This window comes from Nerophis lumbriciformis, linkage group LG28 (assembly GCF_033978685.3).
Source record: "Nerophis lumbriciformis linkage group LG28, RoL_Nlum_v2.1, whole genome shotgun sequence".
Classification (NCBI taxonomy): domain Eukaryota; kingdom Metazoa; phylum Chordata; class Actinopteri; order Syngnathiformes; family Syngnathidae; genus Nerophis; species Nerophis lumbriciformis.
In genome coordinates this window covers 9,088,649-9,112,401 of record NC_084575.2, presented here as the reverse complement: position 1 = coordinate 9,112,401, position 23,753 = coordinate 9,088,649, and the positions used below count along the sequence as shown (strand labels likewise).

General features: G+C 40.8%; 1 protein-coding gene across 3 annotated transcripts; it reads left to right on the top strand.

Moving 5' to 3' along the window:
* On the top strand, positions 1-23,753 carry atf7b (activating transcription factor 7b). Of its 3 annotated transcripts, none has more exons than XM_061923555.1 (12): positions 1-91; positions 3,872-3,933; positions 4,078-4,174; positions 4,254-4,381; positions 4,504-4,650; positions 4,754-4,905; positions 11,495-11,591; positions 11,709-11,828; positions 11,913-12,062; positions 15,309-15,497; positions 23,118-23,223; positions 23,360-23,753. In XM_061923555.1, exons 2-12 carry the CDS (start codon positions 3,886-3,888, stop codon positions 23,581-23,583), a joined length of 1,458 nt encoding a protein of 485 aa, XP_061779539.1. In that variant the 5' UTR covers positions 1-91; positions 3,872-3,885; the 3' UTR covers positions 23,584-23,753. The 3 variants fall into 3 exon arrangements, with proteins under 3 accessions (XP_061779539.1, XP_061779538.1, XP_061779540.1); XM_061923554.1 differs by having other exon boundaries at positions 22-124; XM_061923556.1 differs by having other exon boundaries at positions 22-124; positions 23,333-23,496.

Below are 23,753 nucleotides of genomic sequence, written 5' to 3'. Positions count from 1 at the left end.
TGTCAACAAGGAGGAGACGACAGCACCTCCACCGCCGCAGCACAAGTGTCCAGAGCTGGGAGGGGGCGCGACGAGGCGGCTCGATCGTCCGGTGAGCCCGGTCCTTTTTCCTGTCCTCTGAATTGTAATATATTTTTTTTAAATACCACTCTCCCTAATGTTTATTTCACCGTTTTATTGACGATCATTTTTGCCATAGCATTATTAGCCTGCTATAGCGTGACAGAAGCCGAAAGCTAGCGAGCCTCCGCTAGCTGTTAGCATCTGCTTAGCTCACGTTTTGACAGGAGCGGGTCAGCATGAGGGAATATTTGAAATATTTGCCGCCTCGATTATCGTATTTGGTCGCCGGTTACACGTTCCTGGTGTCCTGTGATGCTGCTTTTCACGCTCGTAGTGACGACATTGCTGTCACTGTGGAAACAATATGGATTGTTGTGGCTAGCGAGAACGTCATGCTAGCTGCGGGCCTGTCACAAACCTAGCCAAAGATTTCGCTCTTGGAGTGAAACCACCCACCATTTTTAAAGCCTCCTCTCATATACTGTTCCTCATGGTATTAACATTAAAATGCTTAATACACTTTAAATGCTATAGCATGGTAAATGTGTCCGTAATTTTGATATACAGGTAAAAGCCAGTAAATTAGAATATTTTGAAAAACTTGATTTATTTCAGTAATTGCATTCAAAAGGTGTAACTTGTACATTATATTTATTCATTGCACACAGACTGATGCATTCAAATGTTTATTTCATTTAATTTTGATGATTTGAAGTGGCAACAAATGAAAAACCAAAATTCCGTGTGTCACAAAATTAGAATATTACTTAAGGCTAATACAAAAAAGGGATTTTTAGAAATGTTGGCCAACTGAAAAGTATGAAAATGAAAAATATGAGCATGTACAATACTCAATACTTGGTTGGAGCTCCTTTTGCCTCAATTACAGCGTTAATGCGGCGTGGCATGGAGTCGATGAGTTTCTGGCACTGCTCAGGTGTTATGTGAGCCCAGGTTGCTCTGATAGTGGCCTTCAACTCTTCTGCGTTTTTGGGTCTGGCATTCTGCATCTTCCTTTTCACAATACCCCACAGATTTTCTATGGGGCTAAGGTCAGGGGAGTTGGCGGGCCAATTTAGAACAGAAATACCATGGTCCGTAAACCAGGCACGGGTAGATTTTGTGCTGTGTGCAGGCGCCAAGTCCTGTTGGAACTCGAAATCTCCATCTCCATAGAGCAGGTCAGCAGCAGGAAGCATGAAGTGCTCTAAACTTGCTGGTAGACGGCTGCGTTGACCCTGGATCTCAGGAAACAGAGTGGACCGACACCAGCAGATGACATGGCACCCCAAACCATCACCCAACCATGCAAATTTTGCATTTCCTTTGGAAATCGAGGTCCCAGAGTCTGGAGGAAGACAGGAGAGGCACAGGATCCACGTTGCCTGAAGTCTAGTGTAAAGTTTCCACCATCAGTGATGGTTTGGGGTGCCATGTCATCTGCTGGTGTCGGTCCACTCTGTTTCCTGAGATCCAGGGTCAACGCAGCCGTCTACCAGCAAGTTTTAGAGCACTTCATGCTTCCTGCTGCTGACCTGCTCTATGGAGATGGAGATTTCAAGTTCCAACAGGACTTGGCGCCTGCACACAGCGCAAAATCTACCCGTGCCTGGTTTACGGACCATGGTATTTCTGTTCTAAATTGGCCCGCCAACTCCCCTGACCTTAGCCCCATAGAAAATCTGTGGGGTATTGTGAAAAGGAAGATGCAGAATGCCAGACCCAAAAACGCAGAAGAGTTGAAGGCCACTATCAGAGCAACCTGGGCTCTCATAACACCTGAGCAGTGCCAGAAACTCATCGACTCCATGCCACGCCGCATTAACGCAGTAATTGAGGCAAAAGGAGCTCCAACCAAGTATTGAGTATTGTACATGCTCATATTTTTCATTTTCATACTTTTCAGTTGGCCAACATTTCTAAAAATCCCTTTTTTGTATTAGCCTTACACAATATTCTAATTTTGTGACACACGGAATTTTGGATTTTCATTTGTTGCCACTTCAAATCATCAAAATTAAATGAAATAAACATTTGAATGCATCAGTCTGTGTGCAATGAATAAATATAATGTACAAGTTACACCTTTTGAATGCAATTACTGAAATAAATCAAGTTTTTCAAAATATTCTAATTTACTGGCTTTTACCTGTATAGGCGATGATATATCAGGCAGTGTAAGCGACCATCCATCCATTTCTACCGCTTGTCCCTTTTTTTGGGGTCGCGGGGGGTGCTGGTCCTATCTCAGCTGCATTCGGGCGAAAGGCGGTGTACACCCTGGACAAGTCGCCAACTTATCACAGGGCCAACATTCACACTCACATTCACACACTAGGGCCAATTTTAGTGTTGCCAATCAACCTATCCCCAGGTGCATGTTTTTGGCGGTGGGATAAAGCCCACGGGAGAACATGCAAACAGAAAGATCCCGAGCCTGGGATTGAACTCGGGACTACTCGGGACCTTCGTATTGTGAGGCACATGTACTAACCCCTGTTACACCGTGCTACCTAGTATAAGCGACCATTTACCATTGAATGTCAATGGGGCTAATACATACCAAATGTGTTCCATTCATAATATTCACGCCACTAAACTCCAGCATGCATCCCATTTCTACACCATCACCTTAAAACCGTGGTTCTTAACCTTGTTGGAGGTACCGAACCCCACCAGTTTCATATGCACAATCACCGAACCCTTCTTTAGTGAAAAATAAAATGGTTTTTTTTTCAAATTCAAGACAAAGTTATATGTTTTTGGTAACACTTTAGTATGGGGAACATATTCTAAGTAACAAAGACTTAATTTAGAGTTTTTTGGACACTAGGGGAACGAACATATTCTAAGTAACAAAGACTTAATTTAGAGTTATTTGGTTAGGGTTAGAGCAGGGGTCGGGAACCTTTTTGGCCGAGAGAGCCATGAAAGCCAATTATTTCAAAATGTATTTCCGTGAGAGCCATATAATATTTTTTAACACTGAATACAACTAAATGCCTGCATTTTTAAGTAAGACCAACATTTTTAGAGTATAACAAGTCTCAGAATAACATTGTTATTCTGAAGCTAACCATCCATCCAATCCATTTTCTACCATTTGTCATGTTCAATAATAAGTAAAATACTTCTTACCATTAATGCGACTTCTCGAACAGGTGGGGTAGAAAACGGATGGATGGGGTAAAATGCATGAGAATGTTTTATATTCTGAACATTATTTTTAACTCTGTGATTACCAGCGGAATTATTCATTACATATCGTGTTAAGCAATGTCAGCTAATATTTATCTAAAGACCGGTTGCAGTCATCAAAAGAGCCACATCTGGCTCTAGAGCCATAGGTTCCCTACCCCTGGGTTAGAGGCTTAGAGCGTTAGGGCCAGGGTTAGAGGGTTAGGGTTATAATAAGGCATGCCGAATAAGGCATTAATAAGTACTTAATAATGACTAGTTAAGAGCCAATATGTAACTAATTTGCATGTTTATAAGCAACTAATTAATGGTGAATATGTTCCCCATACTAAAGTGTTACCATGTTTTATCACTGGTGCACAAAATGAACTGTGCATGAACATCACCTTGTTCAAACAACAAAACCAACACATGAACTCACAACAAATTACACACCTGCAAATCAGTGTGACTTCTGCTGTTGCCGTATCCGTAATACGCCGATAGGGAGAAGTTTTTATTTACACGATGAGTCGGGTGTGTCTTGACCTCCGCCGAACCCCTTAGGGTTCGATCGAACCCAGGTTAAGAACCACTGCCTTAAAAGCTTGATGTATTTTTTTTTTTGCAGAACTTCAGTGTGAGATGGGGGATGACCGCCCATTTGTCTGTACTGCCCCTGGATGCGGGCAGGTAGTTTCTGCATAAATATTTACTATGCTTTTTTTCACTGTCCTATCACATTCCAGTCCGATATTTATTGACGTATCTACCGAGCTCACGGAAGCTCTGTTGACATGTGTACAAATTGTTTAGCACTGCTCTCGTTTGTTGCAGGGATTCACCAACGAAGATCATCTTGCTGTGCATAAACACAAGCATGAAATGACATTGAAATTTGGTCCTGCGAGGACAGACTCTGTTATCATAGCAGGTACTTGTGTTACGCGTGGCCTGTATTTGCCGTAAATAGATTGACTTGATTACTTTGATTATTTGTTTTGAACTCTTAGACCAGACTCCCACACCCACTCGTTTCCTGAAGAACTGTGAGGAAGTTGGACTATTCAATGAGCTGGCCAACTCCTTTGAACAGGACTTTTGTAAAGCACAGGATGAGGAGCAAAGGGCAAAAAACCTGGTGAGAATAAAAAGCTCCTTAGGAGTGTTATGGTTGCTTTTTCCGCCCAAATTGTCCGCTAACAATATTTCTCAGTATTTTTCTAACACGTCTAATGGACATCTACTTCCTCCCTCCTTAAGGCTGCAGCGTTACAATCACAAGGTGCAGCTCCACAAACCCAAAGAGCGGCAAAAGATGAAGATGAGGATCCTTTAGAAGTAGATTCTTCTCCTCCTGATAGTCCAGATTCTTCCTCCTGCATGTCAGACGACAGCAAAGACTCCAGGGTGAAAACTCATCACTCGACCACAAACTCCGCTATGGACTTAAACTTAAGGAAAAGCAAATACCTCTGCTCAAACCAATTCACGCTCCTTAATTAATCAACAGGAGATTCTCACAAAGCCAAGTTCTGCCCCGACTCCAACCATTGTGCGTCCAGGTTCTCTGCCTCTACACCATAGCAATGATTTGCTACACCCTACGCTGCCATCTCCCACGTCTGTCATCACGCAGGCTCCGCCCTCCAACCGCCAGCTCAGGTAGGCTGCTGTGTCTTTTGTGTTGAAGGCTTGTGGTGGCATTGCTTGGATCTATACGGCGTTTGGGGAGAATGTAAAGGACAATTCACATAATAGTGATCCAACACTTGCAAGTAAAAATTATGTTGAAATGTATAAATTGTGTAGGTAAACACTTTGTCCCACACGCCATCAGACTGTACAACTCCTCTCTGGAGGGGAGGGGGGTCCTAGGATGATGCAAAACAATAAAAATACTTAAATAAACTGCAACAAAAAAACAGTGCAATACATTTTCATAACATGGTCACTACTGCCTAGTTTCTCTTGTTATATTCTTATTTTTACTGTTATATTTTTATTGTTAATGTTTATTTTTATTTCTATTTTTATATTTTATTTCCATTTATACCCCCATTATTTACTTTTTACTTTTTAAATTCGCTCTCAATTTTGTACAATCCTGCTGGGATTTAAATTTTTCTGAGGGAACTCTCCTGAAGGAATCAATAAAGTACTATCTATCTATCTACCGTATTTTCCGCACTATAAGGCGCACCGGATTATTAGCCGCACCTTCAATGAATTACATATTTCATAACTTTGTCCACCAATAAGCCGCCCCGGATTATAAGCCGCGCCTACGCTGCGCTAAAGGGAATGTCAAAAAAACAGTCAGATAGGTCAGTCAAACTTTAATAATATATTGAAAACCAGCGTTCTAACAACTCTGTCCCAAAATGTACGCAAATGTGCAATCACAAACATAGTAAAATTCAAAATGGTGTAGAGCAATAGCAACATAATGTTGCTCGAACGTTAATGTCACAACACACAAAATAAACATAGCGCTCACCTTCTGAAGTTATTCTTCATTCGTAAATCCTTCGAATTCTTCGTCTTCGGTGTCCGAATTGAAAAGTTGCGCAAGCGTGGGATCCAAAATGGCCGGTTCCGTCTCGTCGAAGTCATCGGAGTCAGTGTCGCTGTTGTTGTCCAGTAGTTCTGTGAATCCTGCCTTCCGGAAAGCTCGGACCACAGTTGTGACCGAAATATCTGCCCAGGCATTTACGATCCACTGGCAAATGTTGGCGTATGTCGTCCGGCGCTGTCTGCCCGTCTTAGTGAAGGTGTGTTCGCCTTCGGAGCTGTGTGAAAAAAGCCACCCGGCCTCTTCGCGTAAACTTCCCTTAACCACTCGCTCATCTTTTCTTCATCCATCCATCCCTTCGAGTTAGCTTTTATGATGACGCCGGCTGGAAAGGTCTCTTTTGGCAAGGTCTTCCTTTTGAATATCACCATGGGTGGAAGTTAGCATGGCAAGCTAGAACCACAGTGAAGGATGACTTCTCATTCCCTGTGGTGCGAATATTCACCGTACGTGCTCCCGTTCCACAGTGCGGTTCACAGGAATATCAGTTGCTGTGAAATACGGTAGTAATCCGTGTGCGGATGGAGAGATTGCGTCTTTTTATGAACCGGATCCTTGTCGCTTAGTAGGAGCCATTTTGTGGTCTTTACAGATGTAAACAGGAAATGAAACGTACGGTGATATCCGCGCGTTTTTTCTTCTTCTTCCGGGGGCGGGTGGTTGCTTACAGTAGAAGAAGAAGCGCTTCCTGTTCTATGGGGGCGGGTGCTTTCCTTGGCGGTTGCTTGCGTAGAAGAAGAAGCGCTTCCTGTTCTACCGGGAAAAAAGATGGCGGCTGTTTACCGAAGTTGCGAGATTGAAACTTTATGAAAATGAATCGTAATAAAGCGCACCGGGTTATAAGGCGCACTGTCAGCTTTTGAGAAAATTTGTGGTTTTTAGGTGCGCCTTATAGTGCGGAAAATACGGTATATGGCCTAAAATCTATATTGCAATATATAGTCCAGCCTCCTGCTATAATGATATATATCACAATATATTATTTGGCATATAAATGATAATAGAACCATTCTAAAATTGATTACAAGGTTCCTAATTTAGCTGCAGTAACATATTCAATATTTTCTGGATGTATTATTTATTGTTTTTCATGTTAATTTACTGTTAATATGTATGTAATATACACTACAAATTTTGGTTTTGATCTAATACCAAGTATTTACAGGGGCAGTCATACCAATGCTAACACTTCAGGTTTTCAAGATCATTGAATAATTTAATTTTTGATCATAATTATAATCAAACACAGGATGGCGGTGTAAGAATATAATTTATATATATTTAAAAAAAAAAAAAAATCTCGTGTTTGTAAACAATAACGAAAATGACATAATATTTTTTTGATAGTTAACAATATCGAGCCACTGTGGTATTGACCTGATATTCTACTACTCTGTATCATTTTTGTCTCTAGCTGTATCAACCCAACCACCTTGTTGTACATTTGAGAGTTCCAGCTTTGTGGTTAGCATATTCTCCTACGTAGCATGTTTAGCTATTCCTCGTCCTCCTGAGATGATATTTGTAAAAAACATAGTTTGTTTGTCGCCATGGCAGTAAGGATTACTGACTTAGAATGAGGTTTGGACTGTGGAGGGACTTTAGCTGATAGCGAGGACGCTACATTGCGTTATGGTCGCGTTCGTTCGCTTGTCGCTGTCAAGTTTGCAAGACATAGCTGGAGTGTGCATTACCTCGATATGACAGTTTTATTGATCAAATTCATATAATTTATATTGTATGTTGTCTACATCGGCAGCCCTAGTACACGCTTAGTAAATAGTCTGAACAAACTAGACTCATTTTGGCTGCATTAAAGGAACACAATTCAAAACATAACATTTCTTAGTTTTTGTATAAACACCTTTAATGAAATGTTATACCTACTGTATGTTTAAAAACAAGTCTGTTATTAGTAATTAGTATTTTTTTAATATATATTTTGTCCGATATCGTTTTGCTCCAATTTTCCATTGTTTGTGCTTATTGTACAATGTAACACACACGCTGCACTCTGTTGAGAATTTTTCAAGTTTCCAGGGACTTTTCCTATTCTTTCAGTGACTTTTTCTTTATTAAAACAGCAACAAATCTTGTAATTTCTTTCTGGTATTATTGGAGACTGTACTCGTGTTTGGAGATACTTTACTTCTGTCGCTTGATGTCTGTGACAAATTTTCGGTGCATCACTCGTCAGTTATGCACAAATAATATGCTATATACACCCATTCATACAGTATATAACTTAAATTTGTTTTCATGTAAAAAAAAAACACATTTTTTAAGTCTGGCGGCTTTTATTTTGCCGTGGCGGTGCGCTGCGATCAATTACATGTAGGGGAAACCATGATGTTATTTTAAAGTAGTTGTGCTGCGGTAAGAGAATTCATTGCTAAAATATTTGCAAATTACCTTAGTTTTATCTATAGTTCCGTTGGGGTTTATTTTAAAGCAAAAAATATCTACCAGTCTTCTCACTCATCTTTGCACATTGCATCCCACGCAGCCTTTCACGTAACCATCCGCGGTCAATATAACAATGAATTTCCCCAAAGGGACCAATAAATCTAAATCTAAATCTAAATAAAGGAGCATGTGCGCACAAATTGAATTGCGTGATTAATCTCTGTGTATGCACGATCAATGCAATATTTTTTTGTGCTTAATCACATGAGTTAATAGTCAGACTCAAAACATTTTTGAAATAAATATGAAATAATATACCATGGTTGTCAAAACTTTCTTATTTCTTATATCAATGGGAATAATTGCAATTTTGTGTGGTGCGAAAGACCTAGCTCACGGTCACTGCTCTTCTACTTTCAGCTTTTTTTTTTCTTTTTTTTTTTTAAAAGCACATTTCAAAGCCACATTGTCCAATACTCATCCAATTATATCCAACATCCAATTCTTTTTTGCTGATAACCATTAGCACTTTACCAATTAAGGGTGTGTCTATGCAGCTCTACGCACTGGCAGCGTGTGTGGATGGGGAGCTGAAACTGACCTTTTACCAATTGAAACGTAGTAGGCGTGGTCGCGGGGGAGGCTGCACAATCACAGATGTCGGCCAAGAAGGCAAAAAGGCAGATATACCCTGTGCACAACTTGAGATTACCTGTATGGTGTATTTTATTAAAATGAACTTCCTATAGTGCACCGCTGGGATCTAAATACATTTTTAAAAACCCTGATATGAAGAGTGTCCTAAAGGAGTGCTAAAAGTAATTTGAAGTACCGGTACTGTAGGTCTAAACAAAACATACGTATCATAGCTTTGTGTTAGAGGTGACAAAGCCAGTAAGTGTTATGGTATCCATTTTTTTCGAACATGCATACAGACAATGTGGTATATCATATGTACTGTAAGTGTAGTGTAATATCTAATAATACACATCATTGATCATTTTAATTTTAGAATATACCAAAGGCCAATTTAAAAAAGCTACAGGAGGAAAGTGGTACCCCATTTATTTTTTTAGGATAGAGCAACGATGCGGACAAGTTTGAATTATTCTTCTATTTTTAGTAGGGCTGTCAAAGTTAACATGATGATAACGCATTAACTCTAAATTTCAATATCGGCACTAAGTTGTTATCAGGCGATTAACGCAAACACTTCCTTTTTGACACTCGGGCCATGCCGTAGTGGGGGAACTTAGCTGCAGTTAATTTGCTACTGATGAGCCACAAGCGAGGCGACATCCCTGCAGCAAACACCTGCTGCGCGCATCAAAGAGTTTGGTGGTGCTTCACATCCGTGTTCAGATTACGATTAAGGTTCAGTGATAACATAACATTTAGATTGTTACTGTGACTGCTTTAGTAAGTAAGATGACATAAAAGCTCAACAGAAATGAAAGGCAGTCAGCAGTATGTCGATAGTCTTTTTATTGAACACAACATGTAAACATTCACAGTACAGGGTGGAAAAAGTATGTGAACCCTTGGATTTAATAACTGGTTGAACCCTCCTTTGGCAGCAATAACCTCAACCAAACGTTTCCTGCAGTCAGGAGGAATTTTGGACCTTTCCTGTTTCAGTGCAGCAATATTCTTGGGATATCTGGTGTTAATCGCTTTCTTGAGGTCATGTCACAGCATTTCAATCGGGTTGAGGTCAGGACTGACTGGGCCACTCCAGAAGGCGTATTTTCTTCTGTTGAACCCATTCTGTTGTTGATTTACTTCTATGCTTGGGGTCGTTGTCCTGTTGGATTACCCATCCTCTGTTGAGCTGCAGGCAATGCTTCTTGAGAACAGCACACGTATCACAGGTGTGTGTTTTTTATAGGGAAGGGCAGCTTTAACCAACGCATATGATCTTGTCACATTTATAAGACTCCATGTTGTCTGATTCTTGGCTCCAATCAGCTCTTGGTGAAGTCATTAGCCTAAGGGTTCACATACTTTTTCCACTGCACTGTGAATGTTTACATATTGTGTTCAATGAAAAGATGAAAACCTATACTTTTTTGTGCGTATTGTTGTTATTATTGTTGTTTTTATCCAATTTGATTTTATTGGTTTGATTTTGTACGGTGTCCTTGAGTGCCCAGAAAGGCGCCTTATAAATACAATTTATTATTATTATTAGTTCAGGCATCAAAACACATCCAAGTAATCCAAAATGATATACATACTTTTTCTTGCAACTGTATACTTCATAACAGATTTGTTTTAAATGTATATTCACATTTTTTTTTGCCTTTTTTAAAGAATATATGCATCTTGGCAAATAACGCAATGACATATCAACCACACCCCGAACTACGCTCCCACCGCCACAGGTATTTTGGCAATTTCAAGGGAAACACTGACATTAACAAAATAAAAATGTCTGACATTACGATCATGCTTTGTCAGAGATGTTTTGTAATGTTATTCTATGATATTTGCACCTATAGAAATGCTAGTACATCAGTTGAGGAATATGAGGGCAGGTGGGGATATGCTGGCTGAAACATTGTGTAAATTCTTTTATAACATGTTCTGGTCAAATCCTCAATTACAGAATGATTAGCAGGCTCAATATTACATTTGATTAATTAATAGAGAAGGTTAAAACATTGTCATGCAGCAATATGAAGACTATTAACTTGTACATCATGTAATGTACAGAATATCTGAAGCATTTATTCAGTTAGAAAAAAATCACAGATTGCAGCGACCCCCCCTCAAAAATTATCTGTCTAGGGAACACTTATTAATGATGAAAAATGATATCTATCTGCGATCATCAAGATTAATTTTTAGTTAACTGAACAAAACGCGATTAATCGATTAAATATTTGTAATCGTTTGACAGCCCTAATTTTTAGTAAATGACATTTTCTTATTTGTTGAAGGGCAGCATTAATATTTCCATTTATTTATTTCAGCGCATGCGACTTTTAATGAACTATAGAAGAAGTCATTTTATTCTAAATACAACTAATTTTGTGTTAGCTATATTAACACAATTCACTCTTTGGTGTTGTTGAAAAAAATAGTAAAACAAACAAAAACAAAAAAATGCATATCATTTTTCCCAAACTTGAGGATGTCCTGGTCAAATTATTGCAAGGTATTGTGTAGGTATTTGCCTCATGTTAAAAAAATGCAATTCATTAATTTCTTTAAATCTTGATGTATAAATGTCTTCAGGGTGGAGTAAACAATGTATTTTATTGTCCACAGCTCACCAACAAATTCATATCCGCTAGTAAGGCACCTTGCTAACGGGCAGACAGTCCCACTTCTGCCCAGTCCTGTTCAGCTGACTTCAGTCATATCTGTAAGTCTTCATTTTAAAGTGTCCTCAAGCAAGAGACAAACAAACTGTGAAATGTTATTTTAATGCTGTGTCTCATGTAATATGGATATCGCTCCCATTTCTTGTTGCTATGTAAAGCTTGCAAGACCTGGCAAAACTGTGCCCAACATCCCTGGGATCCCAGGTCCCCAAGTGGGCGGGGCCAGCAGCGGTTCATCTTCACCGTCAGGGTATCATCTGCAATCTGAGACCAAGATGGTAAGATGAGTCATCATGTAAGCCTCCTTCACCAGTTCGTGTGATTTGTTGGACCCAGCCTGTCGCATGTCTGTATGTCTGCAGCGTTTGAAAGCAGCCCTGAGTAATCAAGGCATAGGAGCGCACGAAGGCGGTAGCGGGGGGGCGGGATCCTTCCCAGCCGTTCCCCAGAGGCAGGAACACGGCCAGCAGCCCACTCAAAATTCAGATGCACCATCACCTGCCCAACCACAGGTACTAAATAATATCATATCGCTGTGGGCCGCAGACGGTAATTGAATACAGATCATGGCGTAGTGGGTAGAGCAACCGTGCCAGAAACCTGAGGGTTGCAGGTTCGCTCCCCGCCTCTTACCATCCAAAAATCGCTGCCGTTGTGTCCTTGGGCGGGACACTTCACCCTTTGCCCCCGGTGCCACTCACACCGGTGAATTGAATGATGAATGATAGGTGGTGGTCGGAGGGGCCGTTGGCGCAAATTGCAGCCACGCTTCCGTCAGTCTACCCCAGGGCAGCTGTGGCTATGAAAGTAGCTTACCACCACCAGGTGTGAATGTTTGATGGGTTCTACATGTAAAGCGACTTTGGGTACTTAGAAAAGCGCTATATAAATCCCAGTTATTATTATTATGTATTTACAGTACATGTACAGGTAGATTCATTAGTGCCCCTCTGATATTAACATTACATTTCTAACTCTACTGAGGTATCTTGAAGAGGCTTTTCAAGCTTCGGCACTGTCGCTAACTGTGACTCTCGCTAGCCAAAGACTGGGCTTTGTGTCAATGTCGACCAATTCATCAAGTCTTGGTCCACAGTGCTCTTATAAAGTTAAAGTTAAAGTTAAAAGTTAAAGTACCAATGATTGTCACACACACACTAGGTGTGGCGAGATTATTCTCTGCATTTGACCCATCACCCTTGATCACCCCCTGGGAGGTGAGGGGAGCAGTGGGCAGCAGCGGTGGCCGCGCCCGGGAATCATTTTGGTGATTTAACCCCCAATTCCAACCCTTGATGCTGAGTGCCAATTAGGGAGGTAATGGGTCCCATTTTTTTATAGTCTTTGGTATGACTCGGCCGGGGATTGAACTCACAACCTACCGATCTCAGGGCGGACACTCTAACCACTAGGCCACTGAGTAATTAGGCAATGACTAACTTAATTACTAAATTATCAGTATCGGTTTCAAAAAGTAAAATGTATGACTTTTTTTTTGACGGAGTGGTACACGGACCTAGGGAAAAGTACAGAGCAATTGCGTCTCCCAGTCATACTTGCCAACTCTCCCGATTTTCCCGGGAGACTCCCAAATTTCAGTGCCCCTCCCGAAAATCTCCCGGGGCAACCATTCTCCCGAATTTCTCCGGATTTCCACCCAGACAACAATATTGGGGTGCGTGCCTTAAAGGCATTGCCTTTGCTTGCCGGCCCGGTCACATAATATTTACGGCTTTTCACACACACAAGTGAATGCAACTTAGTCAACAGCCATACAGGTCACACTGAGGGTGGCCGTATAAACAACTTTAACACTGTTACAAATATGCGCCACACTGTGAACCCACACCAAACAAGAATGACAAACACATTTCGGGAGAACATCCGCACCGTAACACAACATAAACACAACAGGACAAATACCCAGAACCCCTTGCAGCACTAACTCTTCCGGGACGCTACAATATACACCCCCCGCTACCCTCTACCACCCGCCACCTCAACCTCCTCATGCTCTCTCAGGGAGAGCATGTCCCAAATTCCAAGCTGCTGTTTTGAGGCATGTTAAAAAAAATAATGCACTTTGGGACTTCAATTATAAACATGGCAGTGCCATGTTGGCATTTTTTTCCATAACTTGAGTTCATTTATTTTGGAAAACCTTGTTACATTGTTTAATGCATCCAGTGGGGCATCACAACAAAATGTAGGCATAATAATGTGTTAATTCCACGACTGTATATATCGGTATCGGTTGATATTGGAATCGGTAATTAAGAGTTGGACAATATCGGATATCGGCAAAAAAGCCATTATCGGACATCTCTATTCACGTGTATAAAACATTATACAAAAACTACAAATGTCCTGATCATCATTTTTAGCCTCTAAGCAGATTTTTTTTGCCTCAGATCTTACCTGATTTCAAGCCTTGACCCAACACTTTGGCAATAGATTATAGAACTGAAAATATTTTGCAGCACGGAAGTAAGTAAACACAAAAGCACATTTTTATAAAGTTTGTCTTATTAAATGTAGTATTTGCTAGTACTGCTTATATAGGTGATTAAACATGTAATCTGTGGTAGTGAATGCTACACAATGTTTTTAACAAAAGTGTCTAGAGCACAGCAAGTAAACAAAAGCAAAAATACTATTGTCTCCCGTTTAAATCGTTTGGGGTTTGTTCTCAAAGCAGTAATGTATCCAGAGAGTTACTCCCTGAGTTTGTAAACAATAAAAAAAACAACTAAAAACGATTTAGTACGATAATAGTAAGAACAGGAAGAAGAAAAATATCAATCTAATCACTTTAGTATCATTTACTGTATATACTGATACCATACTAGGTGTCCGCTGTATCGATGTCTAGATCGATCACCCGTAGCTCACTTGACGCTTTAGTGGTTAGCCTCTCGTGTTGTCCTGTTCCTTGCGTACGTGTGTGTGTGTGTGTGTGTGTGTGTGTGTGTGTGTGTGTGTGTGTGTGTGTGTGTGTGTGTGTGTGTGTGTGTGTGTGTCTCTCTGCATGTGCCTGTGTGTGTAGCATGCTTAGCCATTTATTTTCCTCTCGTCTTCTAGTGATAATGCTCTTGGAATGAACTCAGTTTATTTTCTGCCATGGTGGTGAGGATTAGTATTTTAGAAACAGCTTCTAGACGTCACGCTCGTTGCAGCTTGCTCTCAAATTCGAGCCGGTGTTCTGGCAAGACACACAGTCTCCTGGAATTGACGCACGCACCTCCTGCATGTGTGTAACAGGGAATATGGAAATGTGGTTGTGTCTCTCTGAGCGTGCATCCCTTTTTTTTAAAGGAATCTTTCAGGTGAGTACAATCTTTAGCCGTGTAAACAATAGGACACAGCTGTGGTAAATATTGGGCGGACATGTCAGTTCATCAGCCGATCACCAATCAGTTAAAGAGGCAAAATATCAGCCCAACCCAATCACATTCCCAGGCATTGGGACATCGCTAATGAAAACTGAAGAAACAAAGTTTCAGCAACAACTGCTTATTTCAACGTGAGTCAGCCAGTCCAAGGAGTGTCGACATAAATGTTCCTCAATTTTTTTTTTATTGTGTATGTGAGAAACACTTCCTATCACTTACTCAGCGTGTACCGTGTGCGAATGCAATACGTCTCTGAATGTTCCACACAGAAAAATTAAAGAAGGAAAACATGTACAGTTACAACCTTTCTATTAGACTATACTGCTTAGTAAAAACGACAATTCAGAAGGCGTTCCTCATCCTCAGGTGTCCCCTGCACAGCCAACCGGGGGCCGGCGGCGGCGAGCCTCCGAGATGGACCCCGACGAGAGGAGGCAGCGTTTTCTGGAGAGGAATCGAGCAGCTGCCTCACGTTGCAGGCAGAAGCGAAAGCTGTGGGTGAACTCTTTGGAAAAGAAGGCGGATGATCTCGTCAGCATGAACATCTCGCTAACGGTGAGCTAGGGTGGATTTTAGAGATGTACAGATAACTTCTGGTTTCTCAAGGCCGATACCGATAACTCATTTGTATCTATTTTATTTACATTTAGATTTATAGGGGAACTGCACTTCTTTTGGAATTTTACCTATCGTTCACACTCATTATGAGAGAGAACACACGTCTTTTTTTTTTTTTTTAACGGTTTTAAAGATAATTAAAAATGCTTGAAAGATGCGGGTAATGGAAGTCACCGTTGTAGACTTCAAAACCCTCTAAAACTATTTCAAAACCCTCTAGCAACATTTTATATACACAGTGCAAGTCTATATATAATGTAAGAACAGACACATTCATAACAATATGTAATTTGTTCAATATTTACCGTATTTTGATCATTTTAATGATTTATTCCGCGCATTGATTTCTGTTTCCATAGCAGCGCATGTCTGACCTCTGGCAACAAATGTGTTCCTACTTCCGGAATCAAACAAGAGTGTGTTTTCTAATCATGGCAGACTTGGTAATAGACAACCAAGGCGACTATTTTTGGAAAAATGAGTTCACAACCTTAAACTTTTGAAGCTATATATGCTGCTGCTTATAGAAGCGAGCACGAAAGAGGAGTGAGACGTTGGTGCAGACGGAAGCCGGGAGAAAGGGATGAAATAAATTTTGTCGCTGTAAATGTGGAACTCGGAGCCAAGCTATTTCGACATAAATGGATTGGTCACACAAAATCAACAGGAAACATCCCCGGCCAGCTGGACCAGACGAACAACTATCCCATCGAGTGAGTCACTTTAATATCGCTCATGATACATGCAGCACACCAAACAAACAAAATATGAAATGTGGGCTAATACTTTACAGACACTGTAATATGATTGTTCATGTTTTTCAGTCACTACAAATTGGTGTTGTATTGCAGTGTTGTGCACTACAAACCCAAACACGTTTAGAGTCGTTGTAGAAGCTAGCTTATCTCTTGCAGTAGTTAGCTTTTACGGCTAATACCAAAGCACGTCGATGCGTTACTATGATGGATAGAGTTCCTCTGTGTTTGCTCTTACAATAACAATGTTGCTACACCTTGGTTATACAGGTTACGGAAAGTAAATTAGGTATTGTTGACTGTTTTTGAATGCATTTTAAAGGGTTTTCGACATAGAATTGATTACTCTCATTAGCTGCATTGCTAGCCACCTAGAACAAGCCGATTTTTATATGGTAGAAAGCGAAAAAAAACAACTTTAGTCTTGTCTCTCATAATGATTGTGAACGATTAGCAAAATTCCCCCAAAAAAGTGCAGTTCCCCTTTAAGTTTAGTTTGTGCACACTTGGAGGTAAGGAATTCAAAGAAAGTGTATACCGTATTTTTCGGACTATAAGTTGCAGTTTTTTTCATAGTCGGGCCGGGGGTGCGACTTATACTCAGGAGCGACTTATGTGTTAAATTATTAACACATTACCGTAAAATATCAAATAATATTATTTAGCTCATTCACGTAAGAGACTAGACGTATAAGATTTCATGGGATTTAGCGATTAGGAGTGACAGATTGTTTGGTAAACGTATAGCATGTTCTATATGTTATAGTTATTTGAATGACTCTTACCATAATATGTTACGTTAACATACCAGGCACGTTCTCTGTTGGTTATTTATGTGTCATATAACGTACACTTATTCAGCCTGTTCACTATTTATTTATTTTAAATTGCCTTTCAAATGTCTATTCTTGGTGTTGGCTTTTATCAAATAAATTTCCCCAAAAAATGCGACTTATACTCCAGTGCGACTTATATATGTTTTTTTCCTTCTTTATTATGCATTTTCGGCAGGTGCGACTTATACTCCGGTGCGACTTATACTCCGGTGCGACTTATACTCCGAAAAATACGGTATGTAGATTTGTCCTGACAAAAGCCAGTATTTTGGACGATGGTTGAGGGCTGGTCGTCGAGCGCCGTCATCTCCATGATGAAATCACTGATCGCTTTAGCCCTCAAGTCCTCACTCGCTGGCCTTCTAAACTCTGTGGCAATATAAACAAGCCCCGTCGTAGAGATGTTGGTGTTTCAGGTGGCTGATAAGGTTTGCTGTATTGAAGTTTGTTTTCATCCCTCCTCGCGGAAGGAATGTTTGCAGAACATTTTGTACAAATAGGACGAAACAGTAAAGAAGTGCTACACGATTCACCCCATGTTTGTTTAGAATGAGTTCAGGTGAAGTTTATGACATCACATCTAGGGATGATGCTCGAACCCGGTTTTCCCAGTTGTTCGATAAGAAAAGAACCGAGTCCTCGGACTCGAATCCCTTTTTGAGAACCGGTACCCGTTATCGAGACCACTATAGTAAAGAAAAAAAGTTGGTTCTTTATTCGAATCCCTGGGAACGAATCCCGTCCCGACAAGAAATGCCCTGTGAGACATCACAAGAAATGACGTCACGCAGCTCAGTCATTTGTCACGGTGGGGTGCAGCTGCGGTTTGTTCCCGGGACGCAAAACTGACGGCTCCGGACGAAAGCGTGCAGGTAGGAGATGATTTATTTCTCATAAATCATACACATTACAACAGACAGGAACGAAACAAAAGGAAAGCGTGCCGTTTGCACGAGAAGCTAAAGCAAAAATGTACTTAGCACAGGAAAACTGGAAGCTAAGGTAACTTTAGCACAGGAATCATGAGCTCGAAAACCAGAATGCAAATGCAAACAATGAAGCCACGATGAGTGACCGGAAAAAGCAGGCTTAAATAGAGTCTCTGATGAGCAACAGGTGCACGTACAAGGCAGGTGAAAATCATAAGTAACCATAGTGACTAAAACAAACCCCCGAAGTGCACAAAACAACTAAGGAAGTCCAAAACTAACAGAACATAACTAAACAAAACATGATCCGACCACATCATAATACATCACAGTTTCATATCATTTCACTTTACAGAAGTAGGAAGAAGTAAAGCTTATTTAATCCTACTCCTTACCCACTTCATAGCGTTTACAAATATATACATCATTTACTGACCTTTTTATAATAAAATATCTGTGAATTAGTATATACAACAGTTTTGTAATATGTAATTAATTCAGTCATTATTAACATACTGAGATGAAGAATATCTTATTTTCAATAAGGTTGAAAGTATTTCTCATAATTCTTCTTCTTTGTACTTTGTAAGCACTATTCATTTGAACAACCACTTAAAGTGGATCATATCAGTACAATGTTTAACTTCTTTACTTCATCCATTCCATCATTTAATTCCACATCATTTTAGCTGTTTGCAATTTTACCAAATCATCGAACTTTAATAGTTTTGAGTCAATAAATAAAGTGTTTTATATGTTCTCTATATCCAACATTATGTATCAGTCTAATTGATCTTTTTTGTAACACGGTTAACGAATGTAGCACACATTTGTAGTTATTTCCCCACATTTCTGTACAATAACTCAGATATACTATAGTATAGTATATAGTATATATACTATATACTATAGTAGCGAGCAGTAGAGAATGTGAAGTGATTTGTTAAACCATATACAACAACCTATCTGGACTCGATAAGAGAACCGATAAGGAATCGGTTCGATAAGAGGATTCGATAATAGGCTCAAACTCGATAATTTCTTATCAAACATCATCCCTAATCACATCAGAGGTAGGACAAAAGGAGTGCTTGATTTGTTCATCCTCACCCACCTACAGCACAGTACGGATAATTTTGCCTCAATGGAGGACTTTATTTTTCTTGGTTATGGTAGCGTTTTTTTTTTAATGTTACCAACTTTATCGGCATGATGTCATAACTCCTCATATCGACCCGGTAGTTATCTGTCCGATATTTATCTTGTACCCCTGTTGCTTGTATTCCGTGACATGAATTCTTCCCGGAAGTGAAAACCAGTGGTGGTCAACCAAGCCAAGATGGCTTGGTTGTACAGCAAGCAGCGCGCGTACTATCTGAGTATGCAAGGGGCCTAAATCTTTCTGCAAAAAGCAGATACGAGCAAAAAATGTTACTGTCCAATGGAGTAGATCCCTATACTTGGAAAAAATAGGTTTGTCGACTGATATCAAGGATTATCCGTCGGTCGCCTTCCCAGACATATCGGAACTATCTGGTGCTCCAGACATCATTCTACACGACAAAACAGATGGAATCTTGGAAAAGCATGGAGGTCTACAACTTATTTGTGTGTGGCTGGGTCAAGGAAATTGGTATCAAGACTCTCCCGGATAAATATGCATTGTTTTTGCTCGGGTAAGGTTGCATTTCATGATTTAACTTTGCGTCTACTGCCATGTGTGTTGTTGTTACACGCGGCGTTTACGAGTACGCATGTTTTCCCCATCTTTTTAAATATATAAACTATAGATGTCAACATTGTGTATGTGCTTAAAGCTTCATTTATGATCATTGCCTTTGGTAAAAGCTTAACTATTTCAGGTTTTGCTCACAATTGCTTTATTTATTTGTTTTTTGTTTCGCCGAGTTTGTGCTTTACGAAACACTCACAGCAAAAATGTGTTTCATAAATACAAACAATATCAAGATAATACTTAAATGAGAGACACTAAACATTAAAAGTATATCAAACCAACCTTTAACGAAGAGATCACTGCAAAGTTGTGCGTTTTTCGACTTGGCTCTCTTGGACTGGAGTGTGTGCTGCTTTTCTCGTTTGTCATTTGGTAAAATCTTGCACTCTTCCGCCCTTCTTGATTGCCTCTTGAGGAACTTTGAAGAAACTTTTATCTAGAGATGTCCGATCATATCGGCCGATAAATGCTTTAAAATTTAAAATATTGGAAATTATCGGTATCAGTTTCAACCTCCCAATTTTCCCGGGAGACTCCCGAATTTCAGTGCCCCTCCCGAAAATCTCCCGGGGCAACCATTCTCCCGAATTTCTCCCGATTTCAACCTGGACAACAATATTGGGGGCGTGCCTTAAAGGCACTGCCTTTAGCGTCCTCTACAACCTGTCCTCACGTCCGCTTTTCCTCCATACAAACAGCGTGCCAGCCCAGTAACATAATATATGCGGCTTTTACACACACATAACTGAATGCAAAGCATACTTGGTCAACAGCCATACAGGTCACACCTCAACCCTCCCAAATTCGGAGGTCTCAAGGTTGGCAAGTATGCTCTAGTATACTCTGGACTGAAGCTGTGTGCCTTCATTGTTTTTGTAGCTGTTGTTTTGAGGCATGTTTAAAAAAATAATGCACTTTGTGAAAGTCAATGTATAGTACTTCCCATAGTTGTAGTGGGTATTAGGATTATCTCAGAGAGAGCATGTCCCAAATTCCAAGCTGCTGTTTTGAGGCATGTTAAAAAAAATAATGCACTTTGTGACTTCAATAATAAATATGGCAGTGCCATGTTGGCACTTTTTTTCCATAACTGGAGTTGAAGTTGTTCTCTTATTTTGGAAAACCTTGTTTTTGATTGGTTGATTGAAACTTGTTTTAGTAGATTGCACAGTACAGTACATATTCCGTACAATTGACCACTAAATGGTAACACCCGAATAAGTTTTTCAACTTGTTTAAGTCGGAGTCCACGTTAATCAATTCATGGTAAAGTTACATTGTTTAATGCATCCAGCGGGGCATCACAAGGAAACTAGGTATAATAATGTGTTAATTCCACGACTGTATACATCAGTATCGGTTGATATCGGAATCGGTAATTAAGAGTTGGACAATATCGGGATATCGGCAAAAAAGCCATTATCGGACATCTCTACTTTTATCCATTTAGCAATTTTAACGTTTCCCACAGCCTAAAACAACGGGATTATAGGGCACTTTTCTTCGAAAAAGGTAAAATGGTGCAGTACACATTGAGAACAGACGCTGGCTTGACCACCACGCATATTGAATGAACAAGACATGATGTCATGTGAATCCAAGCAATCGATAAAATGCTTTCATTTGAGCCCACTGTGATGATTGAAAAAACACAGCATGTTTCAGATTATACAGGTAAAAGCCAGTAAATTAGAATATTTTGAAAAACTTGATTTATTTCAGTAATTGCATTCAAAAGGTGTAACTTGTACATTATATTTATTCATTGCACACAGACTGATGCATTCAAATGTTTATTTCATTTAATTTTGATGATTTGAAGTGGCAACAAATGAAAATCCAAAATTCCGTGTGTCACAAAATTAGAATATTACTTAAGGCTAATACAAAAAAGGGATTTTTAGAAATGTTGGCCAACTGAACAGTATGAAAATGAAAAATATGAGCATGTACAATACTCAATACTTGGTTGGAGCTCCTTTTGCCTCAATTACTGCGTTAATGCGGCGTGGCATGGAGTCGATGAGTTTCTGGCACTGCTCAGGTGTTATGAGAGCCCAGGTTGCTCTGATAGTGGCCTTCAACTCTTCTGCGTTTTTGGGTCTGGCATTCTGCATCTTCCTTTTCACAATACCCCACAGATTTTCTATGGGGCTAAGGTCAGGGGAGTTGGCGGGCCAATTTAGAACAGAAATACCATGGTCCGTAAACCAGGCACGGGTAGATTTTGCGCTGTGTGCAGGCGCCAAGTCCTGTTGGAACTTGAAATCTCCATCTCCATAGAGCAGGTCAGCAGCAGGAAGCATGAAGTGCTCTAAAACTTGCTGGTAGACGGCTGCGTTGACCCTGGATCTCAGGAAACAGAGTGGACCGACACCAGCAGATGACATGGCACCCCAAACCATCACTGATGGTGGAAACTTTACACTAGACTTCAGGCAACGTGGATCCTGTGCCTCTCCTGTCTTCCTCCAGACTCTGGGACCTCGATTTCCAAAGGAAATGCAAAATTTGCATGGTTGGGTGATGGTTTGGGGTGCCATGTCATCTGCTGGTGTCGGTCCACTCTGTTTCCTGAGATCCAGGGTCAACGCAGCCGTCTACCAGTAAGTTTTAGAGCACTTCATGCTTCCTGCTGCTGACCTGCTCTATGGAGATGGAGATTTCAAGTTCCAACAGGACTTGGCGCCTGCACACAGCGCAAAATCTACCCGTGCCTGGTTTACGGACCATGGTATTTCTGTTCTAAATTGGCCCGCCAACTCCCCTGACCTTAGCCCCATAGAAAATCTGTGGGGTATTGTGAAAAGGAAGATGCAGAATGCCAGACCCAAAAACGCAGAAGAGTTGAAGGCCACTATCAGAGCAACCTGGGCTCTCATAACACCTGAGCAGTGCCAGAAACTCATCGACTCCATGCCACGCCGCATTAACGCAGTAATTGAGGCAAAAGGAGCTCCAACCAAGTATTGAGTATTGTACATGCTCATATTTTTCATTTTCATACTTTTCAGTTGGCCAACATTTCTAAAAATCCCTTTTTTGTATTAGTCTTAAGTAATATTCTAATTTTGTGACACACGGAATTTTGGATTTTCATTTGTTGCCACTTCAAATCATCAAAATTAAATGAAATAAACATTTGAATGCATCAGTCTGTGTGCAATGAATAAATATAATGTACAAGCTACACCTTTTGAATGCAATTACTGAAATAAATCAAGTTTTTCAAAATATTCTAATTTACTGGCTTTTACCTGTATAGTAATCATTGTCTGCCTTTTGGTTTGTGGTTTTGGCAGAACGAAGTAACGCTGCTGAGGAACGAGGTGGCTCAGCTGAAGCAGCTCCTCCTGGCCCACAAAGATTGCCCCGTCACTGTTATGCAGAAGAAAGCAGCTTTCTTAGGTAAAACTTCCACTCCCGCCACCAGTCATCCAATGCCGTGTGCTATGTAGGATCCATCTATCATCTCATCCATCTAATGTGTTCTCCTTACCCGCTCACCTCTCTTAAGGGTGAATGTTTCTTTTTCTGCCTTCAGCTGCAGGAGGAGAGGAAGCCTCTAGAGAGACGTCCGCCGAGCCCATCGGATCCCCAGCAGCTGTTATCCAACACGGGTCGTCGCCCTCCAGCCCGGGGCCCACCATCAACGGGATGAGCGTCCGCGCCGCAGAGGCGGTGGCTATGTCCGTCTTGGCTGGCATGGGATCGGGCCAGCCCGGAGGGGTCGTCATGGTGACGCAGTCCCAGTCAACACCGAGATGATGTGCCGACGCAGGTAGCCAGTATAGACTCGAGTGGCATTCGGAGGCCGGACAGGTGCAAGGTGGTATAACGGAGGGAGCCTCCATCACTCCCACACCCTCAGACTACGACCCTTGCCTCCCATCACGCCAATGATAATCACACAAAGACATCGGGCTGCTGCTAGTCCA

Excerpts from the sequence above, each read along its gene's own strand:
- atf7b (XM_061923555.1), top strand. The coding sequence starts at position 3,886 with ATGGGGGATGACCGCCCATTTGTCTGTACTGCCCCTGGATGCGGGCAG. Across the intron at positions 4,175-4,253 it reads AGACTCTGTTATCATAGCAG|ACCAGACTCCCACACCCACT; the intron begins GTACTTGTGTTA and ends TTGAACTCTTAG. Across the intron at positions 12,063-15,308 it reads CATCACCTGCCCAACCACAG|GTGTCCCCTGCACAGCCAAC; the intron begins GTACTAAATAAT and ends CCTCATCCTCAG.